This window comes from Strongylocentrotus purpuratus, unplaced genomic scaffold (assembly GCF_000002235.5).
Source record: "Strongylocentrotus purpuratus isolate Spur 01 unplaced genomic scaffold, Spur_5.0 spur5_scaffold_21, whole genome shotgun sequence".
In the NCBI taxonomy this organism is placed as follows: Eukaryota; Metazoa; Echinodermata; class Echinoidea; order Camarodonta; family Strongylocentrotidae; genus Strongylocentrotus; species Strongylocentrotus purpuratus.
Window position 1 is genome coordinate 19,085,331 of NW_022145607.1, and position 27,663 is coordinate 19,112,993.

The 27,663-nt window shown below is 37.9% G+C and overlaps 1 protein-coding gene across 3 annotated transcripts; it reads right to left on the reverse strand.

The window, feature by feature from the left end:
• Positions 1-408: 408 nt before the first annotated feature.
• On the reverse strand, positions 409-27,527 carry LOC115918941 (cullin-5-like). 3 transcript variants are annotated; one of them, XM_030995255.1, is made up of 19 exons: positions 27,421-27,527; positions 24,944-25,056; positions 23,498-23,597; positions 19,649-19,834; positions 18,484-18,625; positions 17,693-17,838; positions 17,064-17,144; positions 16,366-16,459; positions 14,764-14,894; positions 14,161-14,268; positions 13,050-13,114; positions 11,699-11,822; positions 11,115-11,246; positions 10,253-10,376; positions 9,429-9,601; positions 7,468-7,629; positions 6,458-6,576; positions 5,455-5,578; positions 409-4,838 (listed from the first exon to the last, which is right to left on the reverse strand). In XM_030995255.1, the coding sequence occupies exons 1-19, from the start codon at positions 27,475-27,477 to the stop codon at positions 4,644-4,646; spliced, it is 2,376 nt and encodes a 791-aa protein (XP_030851115.1). In that variant the 5' UTR covers positions 27,478-27,527; the 3' UTR covers positions 409-4,643. The 3 variants fall into 3 exon arrangements, with proteins under 3 accessions (XP_030851115.1, XP_030851113.1, XP_030851114.1); XM_030995253.1 differs by having other exon boundaries at positions 11,699-11,831; XM_030995254.1 differs by having other exon boundaries at positions 11,699-11,831; positions 24,944-25,053; positions 27,421-27,511.
• Positions 27,528-27,663: the final 136 nt, after the last annotated feature.

Sequence of the window (27,663 nt, forward strand, 5' to 3'; positions counted from 1 at the left end):
ATGGACTGGTTGAATCAGGGCCTTTCTTCAATAGTCAATACTTTTAGATGTAAGCTTTTATAACTCACATTCAAAAGAAATATATATCGGGACGAATCAATTTTACACTAACTTAAAAGTTACAAAACTTTGTAACTTTTATGAATAATTTAGTTGTTTACAGTAGATTCTCCCTGATTCATGTAAGTACCTCAAGAGTAATTATCAACCATATCCTCATGACTAATTGTTAGCAACCATACACTTGGCATTTTCATTGTCTCACCAACTGTCAGAACACACTTGGTGTTAGTACGTGTAGGTGTAGTAGGTTTATGGGGAACTTTATTTATGTTGCGCTGTTGTCATGGTGAGGGGGTGGGGGTGATGTTTGCAACCCTGATTTACACATTCAATGAAATGTGAAAGAAAGTAGGTTAGATTTAAAGGAGCCTTTTAGGAAACCTTCACCTCTAATGTCCTCTATCAATTTGAAACACAAAGTTAGTGTCCTTTTACTGTTTAAAAAAAGAAGTTTCAGAGAGTTTGTTTATGGTCGCAAAAGAAGTGGTGTGCACCAAGAGAATAAAGTGATGTTGGAAAGATAGCTCTAACTTCCATTTGATACCAGTATATTAAGCATCAGAAAGGTATGTCACCCATCTTGACAGCATAAATACTGAGTTATGAGCATTATAGGCATTGGGTAGCAGGCTTAAGTTGAATACATGCTACATGTGTAAAATGTATATGCTTACATCAGGAAACATAATGTGAAAATTCAACTCACAGAACAGATTATGCCTTTTTCATTTATCAAGTCTGAAGAAAAACATATTCTAAGCTGACAGACATTCATAAATTTTCCTCATGATTGCTTGAAAAAGAAAGTAGGCCAAGAAAGCATAATATGATATGACACAATTGTATATCGATATAATATATAAACCTTTTTTATATACAAGTGTCTTGCATATCTATATGAAAATATGCATGTACCAAACATAACGATTCATGAGTAGCCCTATGCATCATTTTCTATTTTTGGAAAACATGTTTCGAACTATTTGACACAGTTGGTACGGTAATTGTACAGTAAGCAAGTACATCATGATCACCCTTTGAAATTTACATAATGTACTTTACAAATGCCCTCAAACATGATCCGATGACAACATATTTTTGTTTTAAATAAGAATAATAATAACAGTCACATTTATTTGTATAGCACTTAATACAACATTTCTAAGTGCTTTACATTGTAGTTATTATCACCTCGGTCAATGGATTCAATTGGTTATCCACACGTGATAGTGTCAACGCTCACTCCCTGGGGAGTATTAAATGACTGCAACTAAATTTTGGAGACACAAAGAAGGATTGTAGAAAGAAAAGGAAAACACAAAAAGAGGTAACTCGACATGAATGTACCTCTGACAAAATGTGTGTGTGTTTGTGAGTGAGGGGGAAGGGTAGGGAGGGGCGTCATGAATTGTGTTCTTTGCATTGAGAGGACCACTTTCATCACAATGATGCCTATAGGGGTGAATTTCTATTTATTGTACAACTTGTCCATTTTAAAACCTTCATGATCTGTTTCAATGTTATCACAGTGAGTGTTGAAAGTGCTAATAGAATTTGATTCAACACTTTGAAAGATGCAAAATTGATACTACCTGTATTTTCTGTTTCATTGGGGATAGATAACAAAAAACCTTCATGATCAAAATGATCAAAACCAACATTATCAAAGTGAGTGTTGAAAGTGGTAATAAAATATTGATTCAACACTTCTAAAGATGGAAATGATACTATTCTTTTTTATTGGAGATACAGAAAAAAATATGTCTGTTTGGAGCCAGAAAGGCCTTTATACCAACACTTTAAAACAGAGTTAGTGCCCTTCTGGCTCTCAATAGACGAAATACATTTCAAAAGCCTAAAATATCAGGAGCAGACAAACAGACATTTTGGTTGCAAAACATGACTAGGTTTGTTCAAAAAAGAGAAATAGTAATGCATATTGCACAGATAAGTTCCCCTAAAGCACAGAAGCTCTACTGATATATAACCATAACAAATCATAGCTAAATAAAGTCATACAGATGAGATAACTGATACACGATTTGTGTGGAAATCTACGATTATATCTTCTGATGAAAGTTCTAGCAAGGCTACTTGACGATCAGATGTGGTATGCAATGTATGGGACAAAAAAGCATAGGCATGCCTTTTCATACAATTGAGTTGTGGTCATTGGAGGAAATACAGTGTACTAGACTCTAACATACATTATAGATTTTGAAGCTCTAATTCAATTACTATTACCGTTATATGTCACTTGGTTCATACAATCGAAAGGACCAGCAGTATGGATACAATATCAAATCTTTGGATAACTGCGATATATTCCACAGATCATATTTAACCACATTACATTGCATCTTGATTTAATCAGAATGCAATATCAGAACCGTTTCTCAGATCCACTACAGATGATGATGATAGGAGGGTTGTTACTGTTCTATGAATCATATACAGTTGAGGACATTGAAACAAGTTCTGCATCACATCTCAATATGAGCAGAGAAGATGTTTTGAGGCTTGCTTTCTGTTGTAATAGAGCTTTTACAGATATGTATCAATCAGGTATGATTATTTACGTCCTGGGACCAACCTTTCATGCCACCATCCAAAAGACAAAAATCAGTTTTGAAACGAGCTCCGTCAGAGGAAGGCAATAACAGAGAGCTGACCTTACCACTAGACCATGTTACATCTCTTCTCTCCATTTGCAGGCATCCATATTCAATAACGATCTTCCATCAAGTATGCTGCAACATCAGGGGGGCATTTCACAAAACTTGTCATCAGTGACAAATGACAGTTTGTGTTAAAAGCTACTAAAATCCTTGCTTCTGATTGGTTATCAGCAGATTTGTCACCTAATTTCTCTACTTTGTCATTGAAAAAAAGAATTTGTGAAATGGGCCCCAGATCATGATTTGCATTAAATAGTACAATGTGCAGAGTAATACTGCTCTACCTATCCATACTCGTCTCTTTTCTTACTTTTCTTTCAGGAATGTCCACAACATGTAGCAAATACCAAATGAATGATTGCTTCCAACTTTATACAGATAAATATATTTTTCTCTGTTCAGTATATTCACAAAAGTCAGTCTATTGATTAGGCTAGATATATGATGAGTTTGCAGTTACATTTACCACTTTCTTGTGGATTGTTTTTAGAATGAGCCCAACATGACAGTTAAAATCGGTCATTGATTCTACCTTCTGCACATCTCGCTATACCTTTCTCTTATCAATTTACTTTTGTAGCAAACCTGAAATGAATGGCCACTTCCAACTCAATGAGATAAATATATGACTCTCTTACCAGTATATTCACATCAATACATCAGGGCCCTGTTTCACAAAACTCATCAGTGACAAATTACAGTTTTTGTTATAAGCTACTGAAATTCTTGCTTCTGATTGGGTATCAGCAAATTTGTCACTGATTTTTGTAATTTGTCTTTGAAAATAGGCCCTGTGAAATGGGTCCCTGGTAAGGTTGTTGACACTGCCCTACATGTAGATAGATGATGTTGTGGATGTCACTATCTTCTTCATCATGTTCTTTAGTACCAGATGACAAAAGACGGTTTGAGGGCAGACATTCATTGTATCCATCTTCACACCTCATCGATACTTCTCTTTATGATTCGCTTAATGAATGGCCACTTCCAAATTCATGGAATATCTCTATCCAGGATATTCAAAAAAATTGATTAATGCACATCAATTAATTAATTGTCCTAGTTAGGATAGATAGATGATGGTGATGATGTTCCGCATCAGCATTCTTCATAAGGTTCAGCAGAGACAAGGTTGGAGGGTGCATGCCGATTCCATTCATCTGCACATCTTGTCACAACTTTCTCTTCTCAATTTCCCTGATGATAAATATTTCTTGTTTCCTTATCTCCCTCAGATCTCTTGTAACTCTTTTCAGTATATTCACACCAATCCGCTAATCCAGTCCATTCACACTGGCGTGATAAAGCTAGATATATGAAGGTATTTTCAGTATATTCACACCAATCCGCTAATCCAGTCCATTCACACCGGCGTGATTAAGCTAGATAGATGAAGGTATTTCCAGTATATTCACACCAATCCACTAATCCAGTCCATTCACACTGGTGTGATTAAGCTAGATAGATGAAGGTATTTCCAGTATATTCACACCAATCCACTAATCCAGTCCATTCACACTGGTGTGATTAAGCTAGATAGATGAAGGTATTTTCAGTATATTCACACCAATCCGCTAATCCATTCCATTCACACTGGTGTGATTAAGCTAGATAGATGAAGGTATTTTCAGTATATTCACACCAATCCGCTAATCCATTCCATTCGCACTGGTGTGATTAAGCTAGATAGATGAAGGTATTTCCAGTATATTCACACCAATCCACTAATCCAGTCCATTCACACTGGTGTGATTAAGCTAGATAGATGAAGGTATTTTCAGTATATTCACACCAATCCGCTAATCCATTCCATTCACACTGGTGTGATTAAGCTAGCTAGATGAAGGTATTTCCAGTATATTCACACCAATCCGCTAATTCAGTCCATTCGCACCGGCGTGATTAAGCTAGGTATATGAAGGTATTGATGTCACCTTCGTCTCTCTTCATGTACTTGTGTTCTATGAGCCACTCTATCTGTTCTTTGATCATCTTCTTCTGCGGAAGGAACATGTTCTTGAGGATCTCTACCAGTTCCGTCTGGAGCTGGGCATTGTTTAGTTTCTTCCTCATCTTCATGATCTTCACTATTGCCTCCTGTAAGCATAAACAGACAAAGAAGGGATAGTGGGGATGAGTATTCCAGATGTACATATCCTAGATGTTGATGTTTTTCACTGAAAACTAGTAGATATGTTCAGAAAGCTTTCTTTATAATGACTGAAGAGACATATCGATACACTTCAAATGCAGTGTGTACTGCTTGTTAACAAAAAGAACTTGGGGTCTCTTCGTTTTCTTTCCTTTTTTTATGTTTTCACTGATATCTACGATAGAGGAACCTGTGCAGTAAGTTAATTAACATGTAAATATGAATCACATACAGAATTTAATAAGGAAAGTTCTCAATCACGATGCCTTTCTAATTATTTTTATTCATACAAATACTATCCTAACTCACAAATTATGAAAATATTTTAATCATTTAATAAAGAATGACAACTTTTTTGTACAATGTCAATAAAAATTATTTTGTAATACCAATGGGCAGTGTAAGTGTTCTCAAAGGTTGGACGGTGCACACCGATTATATTCATCGCACATCTTGCCACACTTTCTCTTCTCAATTTCCCTATAGAAGAAAATCCAAAATGAATGCCCACGTGGGCAGTGAAAGCACCGACAGAGTTACATTTCCTTGTGACTGACTGACCTGAGTTCTAAGAATCCTGAGTTGCACAATTCCTTCCTTATCCTCTTCAGTACTCCTCTCCGTAGATAGCTGAAGTCTTCCGATCAGGTTGATCTTACCTCGCTTCTGTGGCTTCCCATTCTTACTGAAATACAAATCATCAAAGACCAGTCAAATCATTTCAAATCAAATTATGCTGATATCTTTGTAAATTTGTATATACAGAGGCCGTATCAAATCATCCAAGACCAGTCAACAAGCCAGTTCACGGTTGCAGTATGAACATGGGCAGATAAAGGTCATTGCAGAACAAATTGTGAAATACACGGAGATGAAATACTGGATACGTGCTCATGAAAGTTATGTAATCATTATTCATTAATGCACAAGCAGTGTACTCCATGATATACAGGTGGAAGTATTCTTTGAAAAGGGGAAACAAAGGCTATTTATGTAGCACTTCCATCGCTGTAGGAATGATTATTTCAATTTGTACAAAGTGGAGCCTCTTCATGTTTTGAAGATCTGTGGATATTTGGGGTCATTGCAGCCATGTGCTAACCATGAACTGGTCTATTCATTTCAAATCCATTCACGCCGTTATCTTTGTTAATTCATAAATACAGAGGTCCTTTCAAATCATCAAGACCAGCCAAATCATTTCAAATCCAATCACGCCGATATCTTTGTGAATTTGTGTATACAGAGGCCCTATTAAATCATACATGATGAGTTTGATCGAAGGGATAAACATTTAAATGTGGTCAATGGTTAATACTAGAACACAGTGAAGGATTGTTGTGTTTTTCTATTTTCTTCTCTGAAAATGTTTTGTGGGCACCGGTGTGCAGTGCTGTTGTACTTATTGGAGGGGGGCATCAAGGCCAAACATTAACAGTAAATAGTAACTATAATACAAAATGAAAGTAAATACAAATGTTACTACTGGACCTATAACTGTTAAACAAATACATATGGGAAAACATACATATTGTAAGTATCTAGAACAGTATCAAAAACTCACATGACAGCAAAATCTTGGTTGACCCAGAACACTGTTCCATCTACAAATTCCTTGGGTGACTTAGCCTCTGGTTGCATTAGAACCATTTGTCTCTTTAACTTGGCAAAGGCTACCAACGACTGCAAGAGAAATAAAATAAATTGTGATTGAGGCTACTCTTCATACTCATTTCAAACCACTGAGTAATCACTCTCTATCATTCCCTCATATTCAATAAATTATACATGGTAAGGCATTAATCATCTTTACAAAAGCCCTCACTCCCCTGTTTGCTTACTTACAAGCATATACATGCTTTCTTAGCAGTCAGTTTAAAAAATATTAAAAAATGGAGATTTTATATGCAAGTCATGTCTCAAGGACTAATTATCCATAACATTAAACCAATGAAGCAAACTTCTAGCAAGCCCAAGGAAGCAAAAATATGACAGTCTATGACACTGCATAAGGATTTAATACAGGTTTTGCTTCCGAAAACCAGAAATGTCTCCTTCAAAATAATTATTACAACTCTCAATGAAGAACTAAATGACAACATATGGCCACAGCTTTCATATGTCAAGCTAGACATATTTAAGAAGCACTTGTAGACTTATGTATTTAGCTGATTTTTCCACCTTCATACCATGTGACAGTGCTATATAAATCACCATATAATAATCATTAAGCTGCTCATCTTACAAAGGAAGAAGACTGGAGATCGGATAAGACATGACAAGGCTCTGTCAAGTCAACAAAAAATATACTTTCTTGTATAGTGCATAAATACCGTCCCTATGCACTACCAAAGAGCTTTGGAAATTATTACCCTAGCTTTTGCTCCAGCAGCCATTATCAGCACACAGTGCATTTCAAGGAATAATCCTACAAGGTACCCATTTACTCCACCTGGGTGGAGTGTGGCAAAAGTAGATTAACATCTTGCTAAAGGACATTGGTGTTGTGGCAGGGATTCAACCCCTGTTTCTTCATTGACCCAAGTGTGCCTCATCGATTCAGTTTAGACTTACCCAAAGCGTTCTCCTGAGTTCATGATCTGGTAATTCTGTTGCAAGCCTCAGGTTTTCCAGTGAGATCTTGTCTAGGGGTCTTTGGTTCCATGCGTATAGTACTGCCATTTGAAATGTGGTGACTTCAAGATCGAACATACCGACTTCATTCTTCATCGTGATCTAAATTGATTAGATAAAAAGGAGGAAGGACAATTAGAAGGTGATGATATAGAGTGAACCTGTCTATAAAGGCCACCAAAGGGAGACAAGAAAAGTGGTCTCTAGAGGCAGGTTGTCTTAGGGGAGGGGGCCCAACTTTTTTTTTTTTTGCTCCCGAAAATTTGAAAATCGCTCCGGCCGAAAATTCGCTCAGTGGGGGGGGGGGGGGGGGGGGGGGGGGGGGGGGGGGGGGTGGGGGGGGGGGGTAGTGAGCACATTTTTTTTTTTTTGATCCTCAAAAAAATTTCAATTTGCACCCCCCCCCCCCCCCCTTGAGCGCCAGGGGGGGGGCCCAACCCCCCAAAAAGGTAAAAATCACGTGATTTTACATGATTTTTTTCTCAAGGGGGGGGGGGCCCGGGCCCCCCGGGCCCCCCCCCCCCCCTGGATCCGCCACTGGCCTACAGTACATGTTTCAATGAGAAACCATTTTCAAGGGAAACACAAAATGTGGTCTTTGTAGACAGGTGGTCACTAAAGCAGGTTTGACTGTATTAGCAAGCCCAGTATCAATGCATGTATCCTAATACCATCTCCATATAAAGAACACATTAGTTCAAGTTGAACATAATGTTCAAGTTCTGCAGAGAGATGTGAAATTGGGATCTTGTCTAAGGGTCTATGGTTCCATTTGTATAGTACTGCCATTTGAAAAGTGGTGACCTACAGGTCAAACATACATACTTCATTCTTTATGGTGATCTAAGTTGCATTACGTAAGATATATGAGGGATGGTTATGGATTTGACTTTGATGTCTTGAAGTCTTGGTATAAGATCAGTACCAATGCATGAAATATATGACTTTCTTTCATCACCCAAGGTTTTGCATTGTGATATTAAACATATTAGGATAGTATTTGTGGTCTGAGTAGTTACCTTGATAATATTATTTTGGTTGTTCAACTGGTTTCACACTGATGTTTCTCAAAATAAAAATTTAACACTGACAAATAATACAACTTTTTTTCTGACAATGCTAAAATGAGCAAATCTAACCTGCTCTATAGTCTTCATATAACCAGCATGTACGATAAACAAAAGATAAATACCAGAAAGGGGGAAGTAAATATGTTAAACGAGTATAGAGCAGCTTTGAAAACCTGTAAGAGAATGCATGAGAAAGAGAGAGAAAGAGAAAGAGAAAGGGGGAGGAAGGGGTGAGAGTGAGAGAGAGAGACACAGAGAGAGAAAGGGGGAGGAAGGGGGTGAGAGTGAGAGAGACACAGAGAGAGAAAGGGGCAGGAAGGGAGGGAGAGTGAGAGAGAGAGACACAGAGAGAGAAAGGGGGAGGAAGGGGGTGAGAGTGAGAGAGACACAGAGAGAGAAAGGGGGAGGAAGGGGGTGAGAGTGAAAGAGAGACACAGAGAGAGAAAGGGGGAGGAAGGGGGTGAGAGTGAGAGAGACACAGAGAGAGAAAGGGGGAGGAAGGGGGTGAGAGTGAAAGAGAGACACAGAGAGAGAAAGGGGGAGAAAGGGAGGGAGAGTGAGAGAGAGAGACACAGAGAGAGAAAGGGGAGGGAGGAAAAGAGAGAGAGACAGAGAGAGAGAGACAGAGAGAGAGAGACTGATAGGAAGATGAGATAGAGGGGTGAGAAGAGAAAGAAAGATACAATGTAGACAGAGAGAGAAAGATGGGAGAAAGGAAAGAGATAGAGAATAAGTGAGAATGAGAAGAAATGAGGACACAGGAGGGGGACAAAACATGGAGACGTAGGGAAAGAGGGAGGTGGAAGTAGAGAAGGAGACAATCAAACTTACTATTCCATTGGACATGAGATGATGCCACTGTAGTTTCCTGCCGTTGTGCTTGTTGCGATAGAATTCTTCTACTTCAGGGATGAAATCTTCTAGCTCGACTGGTAACGAGCACGGCACCCTCTCACTACTCCTAGACCATGCACCAGCATTGAGGATTTTTATATTCATGTTATCTGTTTGAAAGATTACAGGCAGAAAAGTTAATAATCTTATAAAGCTGATGATATAACCATAAGAAGAATGACAAATACATAATAAACACTGAACCCTCTCACTACTTTTAGACCATGCACCAGCGTTGAAGATCTTACTATTCATGTTGTCTGTTGGGAAAGTTCTTTTTTTTTAAATGTTGTCTTGTATAACATATTACAAAATCAAATTTCTTGAATGAATGATAATAAACTTGTCTGGGTTTCACTACTTCTAGAATAAGCACTGGCATTGAGGATCTTGATACCGATGTTATTGTTGGGAAAGTACAAAGGTAAATATCACAACAACATACAAGTCTCATTCAAAATTGCAACATAATGACAGATTACTAAGAACAGAAGATACAGCATCTCACTACTTCTCTACTAAGCACTAGCTCTATTATCTATTTAGAAAAGAGGTAAATCTGATAAGGTGAATAGTTGTTCTGCATGTTCCTGATAGAACCCAGCCATATCACAATGACAATCGACAATAAGGTAAAGATTTTTTTTTACTGGAATTATTATTAAGTCTGGGGCGTCATTCTAAACTTAAGAGGATCGTTTGACCTTGAACTTTGCATAGAGCCCTGATCTAAGAGACTAGAAACTTAATAGGTAACTGACCTGCTACATTGCCATAATTGTTTCTGTGAAGTTCCTTGAAGGATTGGTTCAGGTCTTCTGAGACTTTGATGTCTTGGAACATCCTGGCAAGTTTATTGACATAGTCTGCTGGCATCCCCACCTCCTACAATTAGTAAAAAAAAAATCATTGTATCTTGGTACTTTGAGTTCAATCTTTGAACTGATAATACTACAAATCTCACTTTATCATCGTTCACCACAACAATAACAACAACAATGGATTGATGTTAACGGCTACATTTTTACTGTGCACAATATCCATCCAAAATGGGATGTCCAGTTACAGTAAAAGCACACACAGAACTTGAATTCATTATTTTATGGTACATTATGTAGTATATGCTACATGAATATATGCTAAACTCGCAACTCACAGCACAATCAAATCTGCATTCAATATTTCAGAAATACAGTTTCCTTTTAAAGTGCATCATATTCTTTCAGTAAGAATGTACAGTACTGACAAAAGAAAACTACCGACAAAAACAACATAAAGAGGAAAAGTAATCATTGTAAGTCATTTAAAATTATTTCTTCAACTAAAACTTAAAGTTTATGAGGGAAGTCATTCCCAAAGGATGTGTTACACTTGACCTAGACACAATTCTTTCATATCTGAAGAGTGAGAAGGGAAAAGAGAAAGTGACATAGAGAGAGAGAGACAGAGAGACAGACAGACAGACATACAGATTGACAGCGAAAGAGGCAGAGAGAGAGAGAGAGAGAGAGATGGAGATAGATAGAGAGAGGGGGAGAGAGACAGAAAGATGGGAGAGAGACAGAGAGAGGGAAAGACAGAGAAGATGAAGAAGAAAAAGAAGAGAGAAAGTGATAATCATACCCTGAGCCATTCCACCATGTTTTCTTCTTTCTCACTGTCAGCTGATGTGTCCAGTATTAATCGTCTTGTTAGATGAGCTTTATGGTACCTCATGAACACATCTTTGTTCTGCACATACTTCAGTACTAGAAGCTAAAATGAGAAGAAATACAAGAAACAAATTACAATCAAGTTAAAATAATACACTTGTTATAGTCAACTAAAATCACTTTTAATTCAATTCAAAATACAATTTTAAAAGGGTTTACTAGACACATTTTACAGCAGTAAAGTACGAAAGTAGATCTGACCTCTCATTTCCCCTTCCGTTTCATGAACGCGGCGCGGCGCAGCAACAAACTGCGCACCTATACAACGTTTCGCTGTAGAGTTTCTTTGTTTCGGGATGACTTGTTCTTGTGTGTGTGTGCTCCCTATAAGATGATTCTTTATACAACGTTTCTTGTGTGTGGATGCCCGGTTCACTATACGCTGATTCTTTATACAACGATTCTTAAGAGTTTCAAGATAATTTTTTTTGTGTGTGTTGACACGCTGAGAGAGCTGCAGCAAGAGGGGTTGAAAGATAATGAGAGAGTACTTACGACATTCCTAAGTTTGCTTTCTATCTCTTCCGATGTGAGTCTCTTGCTGAGGGGTGTTTTTCTCAGAAGCATGTCACAGTAGTTTGCTAGTAGCTCTGGACATCTCGACTCGGGTTGCCCTTTACTAACAGCACTGAAGGGAGATGGAGGGAGAGAAATAGAGGGACAGAGAGAGAGAGGGGCGGAGAGAGAGGGGCGGAGAGAGAATGAGGGGGAGAGAGAGAGAGAGGGGGGGGGGAGAGGCAAAGAAATAAGTAGGAGAGAGGGGGAGAGAGAAAATACAGAAAGAGAAAGAATGAATGGGGAGAAAGGGGGAAAGGAATAAGTGGGAAGGTAAAGAGATAGAGAGAAACAAAAAAAAAGAGGGCAAGAAAGAGAGAGGCAAGAAAGAGACAGACAGAGAGAGAGAGAGTTTGTGAGGGGTGGGTAAAAAAGGAGAAAGACAAGGAGAAAACATGGCAGACATGGATGGACAGACAGACACATAAAAGACAAAGACACAGAGGGATATTTAAGAGTTGGATAGAGATACAGTGGAAAGGTTAAAGAAAGTGGTGCAGGAGCGAAGAAGAAGTGAAAATGACAAGATAATATATGTGAAAAACAGACAGACAGACAGACATAGACAGAGAGAGAGAGAGAGAGAGAGAGAAAGAGACCCAAATAGTATGATTAAGATTAAATATGAAGGATATATTCAGAGAGGAAGATACAATACGTGAGGGTAGGGTGTTGTCGAAATTGAAAAAGAGTGATTTGATTATTTATATGACAGATAAAGAGGAAAGAAGAAATATAAGATATGCATAAAGAAAAAATAATGTACCACATTAGCATGCCATGCAGAATATTTAAAATTCTTTAATTCAGAATTGTTTTAATGAAGATTTTTTTATTCTTTCAACTGAAATTTAAATTATTATATTCTAGTAGAGGTGAATTTCTATCTAACAACTCTATAACATATTCAAACCACTCAATTGCACCTGCGATAAAATTCTCACCGAGACATCTGACAATCAAGATCATAAAGTTACAAAAGAAAGAAAATATTACATTTGTGATCAACTTTAAGTACATTACTTATCCAACTGTATTTAAAGAGCACTATACAACTTATAAAGGGGATATAAACAATGAATTACGCTGCTGGATTTGATCTACAAAAAGCTGCACAGTAAAATTTGTTATTTAAATCTTTTGTATTATTGCTGAACTGGGCATCAAATTTCCTCAATGGAAACTAACTCCACAATGCTTGTAATAGTTCAGAAACCAGACGAGGAATAAGAAAGTAAAAATTGTTTGTCTGGACCAATGTTTTGTCAACATAACATGGTTATAGCCTCACCTCTTGTTTTTTGTTGGTAGCTCCAACCGGAAGACTTTGGTATCATTGACTACATGCCTGTAAGCCTGCAATAAAAAATCATGTCACATTAATTATATTGGACAAACGCAAGTTTCTATCAGCATTTCCTCTGCTGTGACTATGATAATACATTATGAACAATATCAAAAGCCAGAGAATTCATAAAATTAATTATTAATATCAACAATTTAGGTCAGAAAAAAGACTATGGCATTTGAGAAGCTGACTATACTCGTTGAGATCTTGTGTTAACACACAAACAAAACATTTACAAATGAAAACACAAATATTGTGATCAAACAGATAACCTTGATGAACTAAACAAGGAAGTTAGAGCAAAATATCTCTGTGTTATTACGTGGAGTTCTTTTCATTTGATTCAATTGTATAAGAAACTGTCTGGAATTCATTTGGAAAGCCTCAGAATAAAATTTAGTACCGGGTACACATGAATCAGTAAATAATGTGAGGTATTGGAATAATCAAAATGACAAATGCCTCAATCCTGCTGAGAGTCACATGCACTGTACTAAGAAATTATTATATGGGACTACACAAACATGAGGCATACAGGTTTTGTCTAATCAATTCAGCTATTTCTTGTCAAATTTCGAATATGTGAGCATTTCAAGAGCCAACCTTTTCAGGAGACATATCTCCTACGACATATTCTTCCACACCGACATCAGACATTCAAAGAAAGAAAAATCTGACAAACTAGTTGTCACCTTTTACAGAACTTGAATGAAGGCACAGAGTAGTGGTCTCTCATGGGGAATGATGAAATGAGGAAATTCTGATGTTTACCCAATAGCAGGTGTTGTCAATTACCAGGATTAGCCTTCAGTTTTATGACCAACAGGCTTTATGTAATGCACTGCCTTATACACCCATTCAATTCGGTAAAGTCAGTATTTTACATTTCTATCACCCGAAGGCTCTCTGAGAGACTAAAGGATATTTTTTAATTGATACACTGGTTTGATGTGTGCAGACTTGGACACCCATTAATGGAATTTCTACCAAGTCTGGTGTCGGTGAATTATGACCTTCTGCACATGGAACATTTTCTTTCAGGTTTGAGACTCACCTTATCTCTTGATGTCAAGAATCTTGGGTCATCGTTGAAGGCCTCTTTGACGAGATTGCTGAACCTATGGAATAACTCTAACAACCTCTCTACATACTTCTCTGAATCCTGTAAAAGAAATGCAAAGCAGATGCAATGTAGTTTAAATATGTAGTCAAGTCCTTGTCATTTCTAATGTCATATTCTTCTACATGAGCATGGAAATAACAAGAAATTTAATTTCACTTTAACCAGAATTTAACTCATGGACTGGGGGCAGAATCCCCCCTCACCGTGTATGTGTTAGGATATTTTTTCCACTGCAAGCTTTCATGCCTAGAGTCATCTTTTGATACCAAATTTATAAAATTCCAACCAGTGTGGAGGAATCCCCCCCCCCCCCCCCCCCCCTTTGGCTGAGGGAGCACAAAAAAGACCTGACCTTTTTAGGGTTAAACATAGATTTCAAATGGACTGTGAAGAATTCAAATGATATTGCAAAATATTAGTTTAAAACAATATAGCCACAAGAGCAAATACTTTCTTATTTACATGTAGTAAGATTACCATATGATTAAATACAACAGTTCATGCTTCATAACAAAGATATCTGTATCAACTTACTGTGGTGATGATCTCAGCCGCTGCAACCATGTCAGCAAGACCTGCTTCAATGATGTGCTGCTCAAGATCTCTTAGCATAGGATTAATGCCTTCTGGAACTCTGTCCATCAGCTTTAGCATCAGGTTCAGTTCTACAACACACAAGAATAGATATTAAAACCGTTAAAAACTTTATAGAAAGGAATTTTGACCAAGACAGAAGAAGTGACTTTATAGTGCACATGTCAACAAGACAGTGATGTGCTGTTAAAGATATCTTAAGTCTTGGATTTATGCCTTTGGGAGCTCTGTCAATAAGCTTAAAGCCCCAGTCCCATATAAAGCCGGACCAGCACGGACGAGCACGGACCACTCCGGACCATCCCGGACCATGGTCTGGGGTGATCCGGGATGGTCCGGGATGTTTTGTTCAAAAAAGTGTGATGCTTTTAAGCTACAGTCCCATATACGTCCCGGACCGTCCCGGACCATCCCGGACCCCATCCGGGGTGATCCGGGATTCGGTCCGTGTTGACACCGTGTTGGCACCGGGGTGGTCCTGGATGGTCCTGGGTGGTCCTGGATGGTCCTGGATGGTCCTGGGCGGTCAATAACTCACTCCCGGACTGCCACGGATCAACACGGACCGCCCCGGCGCCACTACGGATGACCCCGGACCCAGCACGGTGGCTACACGGATCACCCCGGATCAAACTATTGTCCCGGACCGTCCCGGACCACCCCGGCAGTTTTTGACCGTCAAAAACATCCGGGGTCGACTCCCGGACCGCCCAGGACCATCCAGGACCATCCAGGACCATCCAGGACCATCCAGGACCATCCAGGACCACCCCGGTGCCAACACGGTGTCAACACGGACCGAATCCCGGATCACCCCGGATGAGGTCCGGGATGGTCCGGGACGGTCCGGGACGTATATGGGACTGTAGCTTTAGCATCAGGTTCAGTTCTACAACACACAAGAATTTGAATAATAATAATAATAATAATAGTTCGTTCTTTTATAGCGCATTAATAAAGTCAAACTCCTACATGAAGAATTAACAAATGAAATTTAAAAAAGCTTCACCCTCAGCTCTACAACACAGAAGTGAAACATAAAATGTGCAATATGCAGTTTAACCTATAAACAAAAATTATTCAAGGAAATGAGACAAATAATTTCCTTCTCGTCTCGTATGTTCACATAGTTGTTATTTTAGGCAAAAATTAAACCTGCATATAGATGACCCCCGGAACCCAAAGGATAAAAGTCATTCTTTCCACATATGCAATTGCTGAGGTGGTACATAGACCATGTACATGTACACTCAAATCTCTACAGGAGGGCCATTGACGGGATTGAGAGAAATGATTTCTGTACAAGAGGTTGCTGAGGCAGAACTTTCATCACCATAAACCCATCAATATTCACTTGCTATCTGTTTCAATGATGTTGATCACTAGTGAACACTGTAAATATTTCATTCTTGAACACTAATACTAGACATCTTCATGACGTTTCAATTAGATATAAACCAGGGAGCCAAATCAATGAAATAAGCAATACTGATCTAGACTATGTTTTATGAGCATGTTCCAATGAAAAAAATTCTTACTTACTGTCTGTTTCATTGTTCTTGATCATTGGTGCACACTCCCTCAGTATCTCCTCCTTGAAGACCGAAACTAGACATTCTACACAGCACTCTGTTAACTGAAAGAGAACATAATTGATTGCAAATGATCTACGTTAAAGTCTCAATCATAGATTATCATTCCACATAATGCCATTAACAAGTTTAGACATTCTACACAGCATTCGGTTAGCTGAAAGAGAACAGGAAAAATCGCATATTAACTACACTAAAGTCTCAATCAAAGGTTATTATAATAATAATAATAATTTTTAAAAAAAATTAATAATAAAATAATATAGTGAGGCTACTATATGAATATACTCTACTGCGCTTATTACAAAGTATCACATTATTCCCCATAATGACATTCACAAGTTGAGGTATTTTATACAGCACAGTCTCTAAATCATGAAAGACAACCACTTGTAGTACTTCTACTTTTAATTAGACATGACTGTAGTTTCATTGTTTACATTTCATGTGATATACTCTCGAAGATACTCTCTGCGACTGTGGAGAGACTCAGACGATGGAACACATCTTGCAGTGTGGCAGAACAGGTTGCACAGATGGCAGCCATCAATGGGCGATGGAAGAACTTAATTGAATCTAATTCAATTTAGGAACTTTACATTCATCTTGATCTAGGGAGACGTGAACGAACAAACTTGATATACTTACTAAACTCATTGAGTTACTTCCTTTGCTCGTATCAAGGTATCTGCTTGCTCTCATTTCTTCCTCTTTGAGTTTGCTGTCTGCCTGTAATTGCATAGAACAAAGCAAACGATCAAATTACTAATGATTCTAGAACCTTGACATAGAGATGAAGACAAGACCAAGAAAGAGAGAAGTGAACATCACGAAACACAAACTAATGGAACTATCAAATTTGTTTTTGTTTTGTTTAATGCAAGAGCTGAGAAAGGCAGGGTATGGTCTTGTAAACAAGCACAGACCCTCTTTTAACAAGCCAGAAGAAATATTGAATATAAAATTATGTAATTAAGAATCAATTTTTCACTTCCGGGCACTATAACTATGGCATCATAGACACGCTCATAGTAGAAGGGGATCGCTATCTATTACAAACTTTCAGTTGCCATTTTAGGATTTGTATATCCTTTTTGGCATTTTTAATGATCTGTTTCTCTTCTTTCTTTCTTTTTGTTGGGGGAGGGGGGAGGGGGAGGCATTTGTAAGAAAATTTGAAGCTATATTGTCTATTGTTACCCTGTTTTCAGCTACTGCTCTAACACACCACTAACATTATTTATCTGATTCTTAAATAATATGACAACAATACTTACATATCTCATGTAGTTCTGTACGCCGTTTTCTGCTAGGTAGTTTGGAGCTTGAGCTTTGTAGAAGGCTTCTGTAGCATCCAGGTAAGCTTTCTCAAAGTTCTCCTTGTATATCTGCAGTCTGTCTTCACTGTTCAAGCATAAATTAACTGCAAGGGAGTAGGGGAAAGAAGCATGAAAGAAATAGGGTTATTAGTGTTTCATGTGAAATAATCCTAGTTGAGTGTAATAGTATGAATAAACATTTAGCATTTAGCATTTAGCAAGTCCCCAAGCAATAATGATGTTGACATGTCACTCCATAGGCTTAATTATTACTAGGCATGGAAGGGAAACGGGTGGGGGAGGGGGTGGGGGAGGGGGCGGGGTGGGGAGTGTGATCACTCAAATAACCCATAGGGTTAATGCATCTTCTCTACTAAGGACGATTGTCACTACCAAAACACAAAATTATCTCCAATAGCATCAAATTGGCAAAGCGTTGAGGGAAGGACAATGTCCTGCACATGAAAGACATTAAACCCCAAGACACATCAACAAAACAACACTAGATTGCCTTCAGACCGATCAAAAAATGACAATATATGGTTTGATTGATACTGCAATATTTATATTTGTTTCTATTGATTTTGTCTCAATTTATGTTTGTTTTGTTGTATTTATGTGATTTGATTTGCCAAATAAAATAACAATAATAATAATAATGGCAAAAATTGGTAGGTATGGAGTCGGTTTGGAATCAGTTTGATTAAAGTATAACTGCTTGTTGACTTAAAACTAGTAATCTGCCTTACCGTATGATTCTCTGACACCAATAACAAGCTGTTTCTCAAAGGCTTCTCCATTCCTCTCAGCTAGTACCAGTCCCATGGCACTCTCCTGGAGCTTCTGTTTGATCTTAGAGAATATGTAGTGACTCCAACTCTCTAGCATCAACTAAACAAGGAAGCAAGGGAAAAAAGAGAAAGAAAGAGAGAAATAGATCATTATTGGGAGGCATTGACGCAGGAAAAGATCTCTGTAACATCATTTCATACCAGAATAAACACCTTGAAGACAATAACTAGCCTTTTCCAAAAGCCCTATTCATGTGTTTTTTATGGAGCTTCACTTTGATCTTGGAGGAGATATAGTGACTCAAGCTTTCCAGCATCAACTATGAAATTAAGACAAAGAATAAATTGACATACACCAGGTATGTTGCAAATGGCAATGGATGAAGAGTAGAGCTTTAAATCTAAATTGCAAAAAAAATTATCTCAGATAGGGCTCAGGTGTCAAATGGAAATGGCAATATCTGTTAAACCCAAAACTGAAAAGTGTTTTTTTTTTCTTCATTTCTGCTTGATCAAAAAATTGCTGTAGTTACATAGAAAGTCACTGTGGAGCACTGTTTTAGGTAATGATAACCGGCAGGTACCCTTCATTATTGTGGACATCTGGATAAGCAATATGTCATGTTTGGATGAGGTGTCGTGGTCTAGTGGATACGTCACTGGAGTGTGAATCACATGGTTTACGGTTCGAGTCCCGCCGTGGCACTGAAGTCTTTTGGCAAGATATTAATCTACATTTGCCACACTCCACCCAGGTGAGGTAATGGGTACCCGGTAGAAAGAAATTCTTTCAATAATTGAGCGCTGTTTCATGGTAGCCCGGCTAAAGCTGGGGTATAAATATCATTGCAAGGCCCTCAGGGAAAATAGTATTAATACTGATGAGGCTACCCTGGGTAAACCAGACAAATTATTACAGTCAAACCCGTCTATAGCGACCACCCAAGGGAAACACAAATGAGTGGCCTCTGGTCGCGTTAGACAGGTGGTCGTTGTGTACAGGTTCTTAACTACTTGAAACCTCACAGAGGGATTTTAAGAGGTTGTTTAAGACAGGTGGTCATTAACAAAGGTTTGACTGTATTAATATTATAATTGTTATCATTTTGATTGATAAACACACCTTTCTGACTGTAGAATCCTCGTTCTGCTGATTGGCCTTCTTCTGCTGGGCACCGGACCCCTTCCCCGTGGCCGTCTCTAGCGGCTTGAATGGCTTGGGGAGATAGTCACACTGGGTGAAGTACTTGCCCCACTCTCGGATGTAGGCCTTCAGGAGTGCAGACTCATCCTGGTCATGAAGGACACGCTGTGTTGACATAACAATAGGATCAAAGGATGTATCGTGATAGTGATGTAGACTAAACAGTCATCATTGATAGATAAACAGTGATTGATCCATGAATGGTATGCTATTTAAATGCACATGATATTTCTATCCTACGGTTATGAATGTTAACCTTTTCTGGTTGTATCTGAATTTTTCCATTTGTTATTTCTTTACAGGGGCGGATCTAGCTTTTTGCTAAGGGGGGGGTTTGACCAAAATAATGACGATGCGGAGCATCGTCCACGAGCCGCGAAGCGGCGAACCGATTTTTTTTGGGGGTGTTTATTTGAACCCCGTAAGTGATGTTTTCCTGGCATCTATTAACACAATGGAGACCATAAAAAGCAGTGCATGATAACGTCTTTTTAAATCAAGTAACAGTTTAATACACAGTTATATCCAGAGTTATCATGTGTTTGGTTAAGTTACCAGATGAGTTGAATATCTTCTCACAATATTTGCACTTGAAAGGGTTTCTCTCCAGCGTGCGTTCTTTTTTCTTTTTTTTTTCTTTCTTTTTTTCCTTTTTTTTCCTTTTTTTTCCTTTTTTTTTTTTTTTTTTGGGGGGGGGCCGCTCAAGGGGGGGGGGTTTAAACCCCCTAAACCCCCCCCCCCCGTAGATCCGCGCCTGCTTTATATGTGATCTTTTTTCATTAAAAAAAAAAAAAAAGAGTTCACCATTCTTTTTTTAGCAAGGGGAACACATTGCAGATACAGTGCATACCAAATTTTGCTAATCAATGAGAACATGGATGAAAACTTAAATGCATGGAATTAACACTACATGAATATGAAAATAACATACATATTCAAACAATTCCATAATTATTTAAAAGTACTGGTATCCCTACATGTAGTTCAACAACAACTTCAAGCTATATATTTCCCTGAAAATGCAAGATAATGTTGACTATTTCCCCAATACATTGAATTCTTTCCACATTATTATGAGAGATTATCTGAACTTCATACAAAGAGAGGACAATAAACTTGTAAAATGCAGATCTGTAAGTAAATTGGCAAGTGGCAACAAGGGTTTCCTTCATCTCCCAATACAATCACATACCTGCCAACCTTTCACAGCAGAAACTAGGAATCTCTCAAGGCAAAATTAGGAATACAGTCTATGTGTATTAATTACGATTATTCTCTTAATGCCTTATTGGATCAACTAGCTCCCAGAAAAACAAGAACTATAGTTGTCAAACCCAAGTGTCCTTGGATGAATGATGATATCCGAGAGGCAAAATGCCTCAGACGGAGACTGGAGCGTCGTTGGAGAACCACTAAAACTGAATCCGATCGGTCTCTATTTATTAAGCAGAGACAAATAGTATCTCATCTCGCTAACCAAGCGCAAAAACATCACTACACATCTGCTGTAGCAGACTGCAGTGGCGATCAGAAGCGGTTGTTTCAAATTATAAATAAACTCTTGAATAGAAAGAAAGATCAAATTCTTCCTAGTAATGTGTCTGATCAAGACTTAGCAAATCGTTTTTCTGATTTCTTTATGAATAAAGTTAGCAATATTCGTCGAATTCTTGACGCTCGTGACAGTACAGGTTATCAGTCAGTGTCAGAAAATGCCACTCCCTATTTGTCTGAATTTTTACCAGCCACAACAAGTGAGGTTCGGAAAGTCATTATGAATTCCCCACCATCTACATGTGAACTAGATCCTATTCCAACCTGTTTGATCAAAGATTTTTCTAATGAATTCACCCCATACATCACAGAGATTGTAAATTCATCTCTACGTTCTGGCATCTTTCCTGATTGTCTGCAACATGCACTCATTAAACCTCACCTAAAGAAACCAAGCCTTGATAAACAAGAGCTTAAAAATTATCGTCCCGTTGCAAATTTAAAGTATCTTGGTAAGGTAATTGAACGTATAGTATCTACGCATCTTCAGTCCAGCATAAATGACCAAAACCTACAAAACCCCTTTCAATCGGCCTACAAGGAAAACCACAGTGTGGAGACTGCACTATTGAAAGTACAAAATGACATTTTAATAAACATGGATAAGGGGAAAGTTACTGCATTAGTTCTGTTAGATCTCAGCTGCGCCTTCGATACTGTTGACCACAATATCTTAATCGACAGACTAAAAAAGATTGGCATTGGTGGAACATGTCTTCATTGGTTTCGTTCTTACCTTTCAAATCGATCTCAAGCGGTTAACCTACATGATACAACTTCATCGGTTGTTAATCTTCTGTTTTCTGTGCCCCAAGGATCTGTTTTAGGTCCCCATCTGTTTAATGTATATACCTTACCACTTCATGAGATTATCAGTAAACACAATATAAGCTATCATATGTATGCAGACGATCTACAATTACATTTTTCGTGTCTTCCTATTCAGGAACAGGTAGAAAAACGTGTCAAAGATCTTGAAAGTTGTATTCATGATGTACGAAAATGGATGAATGATTGCTATCTCAAACTAAATGACGATAAAACAGAATTTCTCTTGTTAGGCTCCAGACAACAACTTTCCAAGATTGCTATAACTCATATACGTGTTGGTTCTGTGCACATTGCTCCTTCAGATAAGGCAAGAAATCTTGGTGTCATTTTCGATACAAGCATGTCTCTTGATGCACATATTTCAAAATGTGTGAAAGCTGCCAATTATCATCTTCGTAATCTTCGCGCTATAAGGAAATTTTTAACCCCCCAAACCACTCAACAATTGATTCATGCTTTTGTAACATCTCATCTCGATAACTGTAACTCTCTCCTTTATGGACTTCCTAAATACCAAATTCACAGACTACAAAAGGTTCAAAACGCAGCTGCCCGCCTTGTCACTAAATCCAAACGTTCGACCCATACTACTCAAATACTCAAGAAACTTCACTGGCTTCCAATAGAACAGCGTATCAAATATAAAATTCTACTACTCACCTACCGTTCACTAAATGGATCAGTCCCTGAATATATTTCCTCTCTTCTTAATATCTCTTTAAGTTCTCGTGCAGGTCTTCGTTCCTCTAATTCAACAAATTTAACACAATTAAGAACAAAGAGGAGTTGGGGAGACAGAGCCTTTACAGCTGCTGCACCCCGGTTATGGAACTCCCTACCCCAGTCAATCAAAATGTCAGCCAATCAAAATGTGTTAAAAAAACAATTGAAAACCTATCTAATGTCTGAATTCCTTAGTTAAGACGTAGTGTATTTCAAATATGATGTAATTAACATTGTTGAATTATATTGAATTATGTTAAATTATTTTCGTTCAATGTACTTACCTTGTTAGGCGCCTTGAGCATCTCTTGGGGTGGATATGTGCGCATTATAAATGTTGTTATTATTATTATTATTATTAATCTATTTTTTTAATATACTTTTCACACAGAATATTTCAGAAAAAAGAGAGGAACCTAGGGTTCAAAACAATAGCTTAAAGGCCAAAAGATATGAATCATTCCTTCAAAATAGGAATGGCTGGCAGGTACGCAATTGCTAAATGATAAACTACACAATTTTCTTGTAAATTCAACATCATCCTGCTAACTAATGATAATAATAATAATATGTCTTGTTTACCCAGGGTAGCCTCATCAGTATTCATACTGTTCTCCCTGAGGGCCCTGCAATCATATTATTAATGAATCCATAGATTACCTGTTTGGCTTGCTGGACGAACTCGACGATGTCATGTTTGAGTGCTTCATTGACCTTGTCCACTCCCTTATCATCCCATACACACACAGAGTACACCTCCCTACACAGCAAAGGAAAGAGAAGAGTACACAATAATGTCCTACTACATTAGTAACATACCAGTAACTATTACACAAAGAATCTCCCTCAGGTGTGGATGGCAATTTGAGGACTGAACCTCAAATAAAATGTTGGGTTAAAAGAATTACTGTGATCATTAGTGTACCTCTTTTGCTGAGTAAGGCATCTATCTCTTTCACTTTGAAGAGCTGTAGATGATTGCATTCTGATTGCATTTATAAGTTAGCATATTACTTGCAATTTCATACTGTATGTACATTTGTATACATGTACATGTACAGTGTATCAAGACATAAAAGACTGAAGAGCTACATGTATACTGTAGCAAAAGATAATTTTGCTCGCCTAATTAGACAAACAAATAATTCCACTCTTGTTCTCTTTTAGAACTTGGGCAGATCAAGAAATGGACAAGTATATACACTGTACATGTATATATCTCTTTGTTCTTTCATCACGAGTGTACAAAAACATGTTCATGTACAGTATTTCAAACTCTCCCATCCTCTGTATTGTCTGAAGTTATTGGTTTGTATGATCACCTCTGTACACACTACCTGCACTTGTCTTTCATATCGAAGTGATTAATTATTCCATCCCAAATCATATTGACATGGTTGTTTCACTTTCAATTCGGAAAGATAGCATACATGAACATGTATACAAAAGTAGCCGTACAATATCTACATGTAGGACTGTGGTACAAACGCATTATAAAATGCAAGTTTGAACTGGGGAAGTACTGTACGTGTACAATAGTACATTGTACAGATAAACAACTATCATGTGTCAAATGAAGGTAGTTGTATTTTCATTGTACCATAAAGCAATTTAAAGTTGGAGGGAACAGATCTACAAGTTAAAAAGAAAACAAAAATTCAAAATTAGGTGACAAGAAAAACATGTTTATTTCTCTAAAAACCCTTTTCTTCTAGCTGCATTGTATTCCTCCTTTATTGAATGATTTACTACTGCATATCTTCTTCTTCTTCTTTTTTCCATTTCAAAGTTACCGGTATAAAAACAATATTTTTTTTTCTACTTCTATCTATTTTGGAGGTGTTAACAGGTATACATACCCTAGGTCATCTTTTGAAACACTGTGCATGAATCCTGGATAAACACCTTTATCAACAGTTCAAAAAACAGTTGAACATACCAAACAATTTTAAGCACCCAATACACTATTTGATAGGTAAACAATAATCAAAATAAAGCAAATAAAATGTTTATCATTGGAGAAATAATCCTATGACAAGTCCCTTGCATGTATATGTACATGTACAAGGTCAGTATTAAATACTTGTAGATGAAGTAACAACTCACCAGAAAAGGTCATGCCATTCATTTCTGCTCACGTTCTCCTGTCTCAAGAGTTTGAGTACCGTGGGCCTCATGCCCTCCCAGCGATCCTCAAACTGAGGTTGGGTTTTATCCTGCTGTAGATAGTGAAAGAGATGGAAAGAGATGGAAAGAGAGGGAGAGAGAGGGAAAGAGAGGGAAAGAGAGGGAGAGAGAGGGAGAGAGATGAGAGAGAGGGAGAGAGATAATGAGAAAGAGCAAGAGAAAGAGAGAGAGAAAGATATTAGCAAGAGAGAGATAGATGGAGAGAGAGAGAAATGGAGAGAGAAAGAAAAAAAGAGAAAGAAAAAAAGAGAAAGAGAGAGATAGAGAAAGATTGAGCAAGAGAGAGATGGAGATAGAAAGAGATGGAGAACGAGAGAGACAGAAACAGAGATGGAGAACGAGAGAGACAGAAATAGAGAGAGAGTTGGAGAGAGAGGTAGAGAGATCCATGTAGATAGATAGAAAGAGAAAGAAGGTTTAGGGAAGAATAAATCATATTTTTATAATTTTCAATCTCAAGGAATTTATACATACAGTAACAATATTGAAAATAGACCCTTAAAGATTTACAAGTTCTAGAGGGATATTGCTTTTAAAAAATTATTGAATGAGATTGACCCGATGCAAAGAGGGTCCAAAAAGCATGGGAAAATTTAGCAGAGACCACAGAAAGACATCCAGGAAGTCTAGATAAAAAACAAATTGGAAAAAGGACTGTAGCCCATCGGAGAAACCAAGGTATGTGATTTTTTTCATCTGATTTGATTTCCACTACAATTTATGTCTAAGATAAGAAGCGAATTATCTTTCTTTTTTCTTGGGGGGGGGGGGGGGTGGGCGAAGCTGCAAGATGCAATGTATTTCTTGTTGTGCAGTCACATGTACAGGTGTAATTGCCTGGCCTGACCATTGTCATAGATGTACTGTATCACATCTCATGTATTAGTGACTCATTACGGTACCAAAAATAAAAAATCTTTTAAAGGCCCACTGCACTACTTGTAGCTACATGTACTTGCGCCCTCTATATAACAAACAATGCCTAATCGGTGACCATTGGTCCCCCATGATCCTCTTTTTCTTATGTTAAGTGAGAGCTGAGTTGATGAGATAACCACCTGTCCAGTGACCTTGTAGGCCGGTCTAATCCCTCATGTAAACTATGGCAGATAAGCTTTAATGGCTCTGAGGTAAAAGCAAGGCAAGAACTTGAAGTTTGAACAAGACATAATGCAGGACAGTTTTGTTTTAGAAATTGCTATGAACAAATGAGATGTTTGAAACTTTGAATGCAAATTCTTAAAGGAGCTACACAAAGAAAATTCACTAACAACTGATAATTAGAACAAATTACATATGGATGGAAAGATTTTCTCTTGAAAAACACAAATAATTTGCTGAGAAATCATATAGATATCATGGAAAGGCTTAAAATGCAATTTTTCAAGACCCTTCTAACCTTCTTAGATCCCCAAGCGCCCCCGAACGTAAGCCAAACACACAAGCGTAGCGAGCTCTGAATAGCGACGTCACACACTGGACAAACAGCTCAGTGCCGTGTAGCAGTCTGCAGCTAGCCAGCCGTGTCCCGTACATGTATGTGACGTCACAAATATTGACGCTCTATATAAAAGGACCGCTGATTAAGGCAGAAATCTGGATCTCAAAACTAACATTTTTGAGAGTTGATTACTGCGGGCCCCAAACATATTTTGAAGAAAAGAGTTGTTGTATTTGATCAGCAAGACTTCCCCTTTGCAATAATATGAGTTTTGCATCAATTCAAAACACTTTTGATTCTTTGTGTGTCTACTTCAACATTAGATTTTGTAGCATTACATTCTTCTTCTTTGACTGTCAAGTCAGCATCCTTCAACCTTGAAAATTCTTGCATTACTGTGTGACATAGTGTGTGTTTTAAGAGTACATGTGCCAATAATTTACAAGTTGCAATTAAAAACAGAATAGCCTGCAGCCTATCATCAATTGGAGATGATTGAAAGGATTCGACAGAGGGGCTGTCATGTCACAAACTTGCTAAGTCATTGATTTAATCATTCATAAACTATTTCCCCGATAAAGTGGAAAAAACATAGATCTAGATCACATTCTCATAAAACAATCTGTGGATTCATGTTCAGGTTCATTATTTGAACTGGACATTGAACTTATTTCATACAGCACAAAGAGTCCCAATATCACTCGCTCAGCCATTTTCAGCTTCACTCAGCTCTCAGTCAGCCGGAGGCCGGGCGAGCTACACAGCCAGAGAGCACTATGCACGCAGTGCATTGCCAACGCACAGAGTAGACACAACGACAACAAACCACATCAACATCGCATAAACATGGTTAAATTTTGACAATTTCTCAATTCACATTGATTATTATCGCACAGTAATAATACACTGCATAATCACACATAATACCGAATTATTCATAAACGCAACAACTTACTTTGAGCATTGAACTTCCACCTCCAACGCCGCTCGGTTTACTTCCGACAGTCGCCATTTTGATGCAGGCTAATGTTACATGTTGACCTTAAATATTGTGGATGACCTTTCCCTCACGTTTACTTTTGGATCTGTTTTTATTGCTTCGTGTTATCTTCTTCCGTTTTTTCCAAGGATGGATAATTATGTAACACAAAATCCGTGGTACATTCCATCATTTCAGTGAAGAGAACAATTTAAAGGG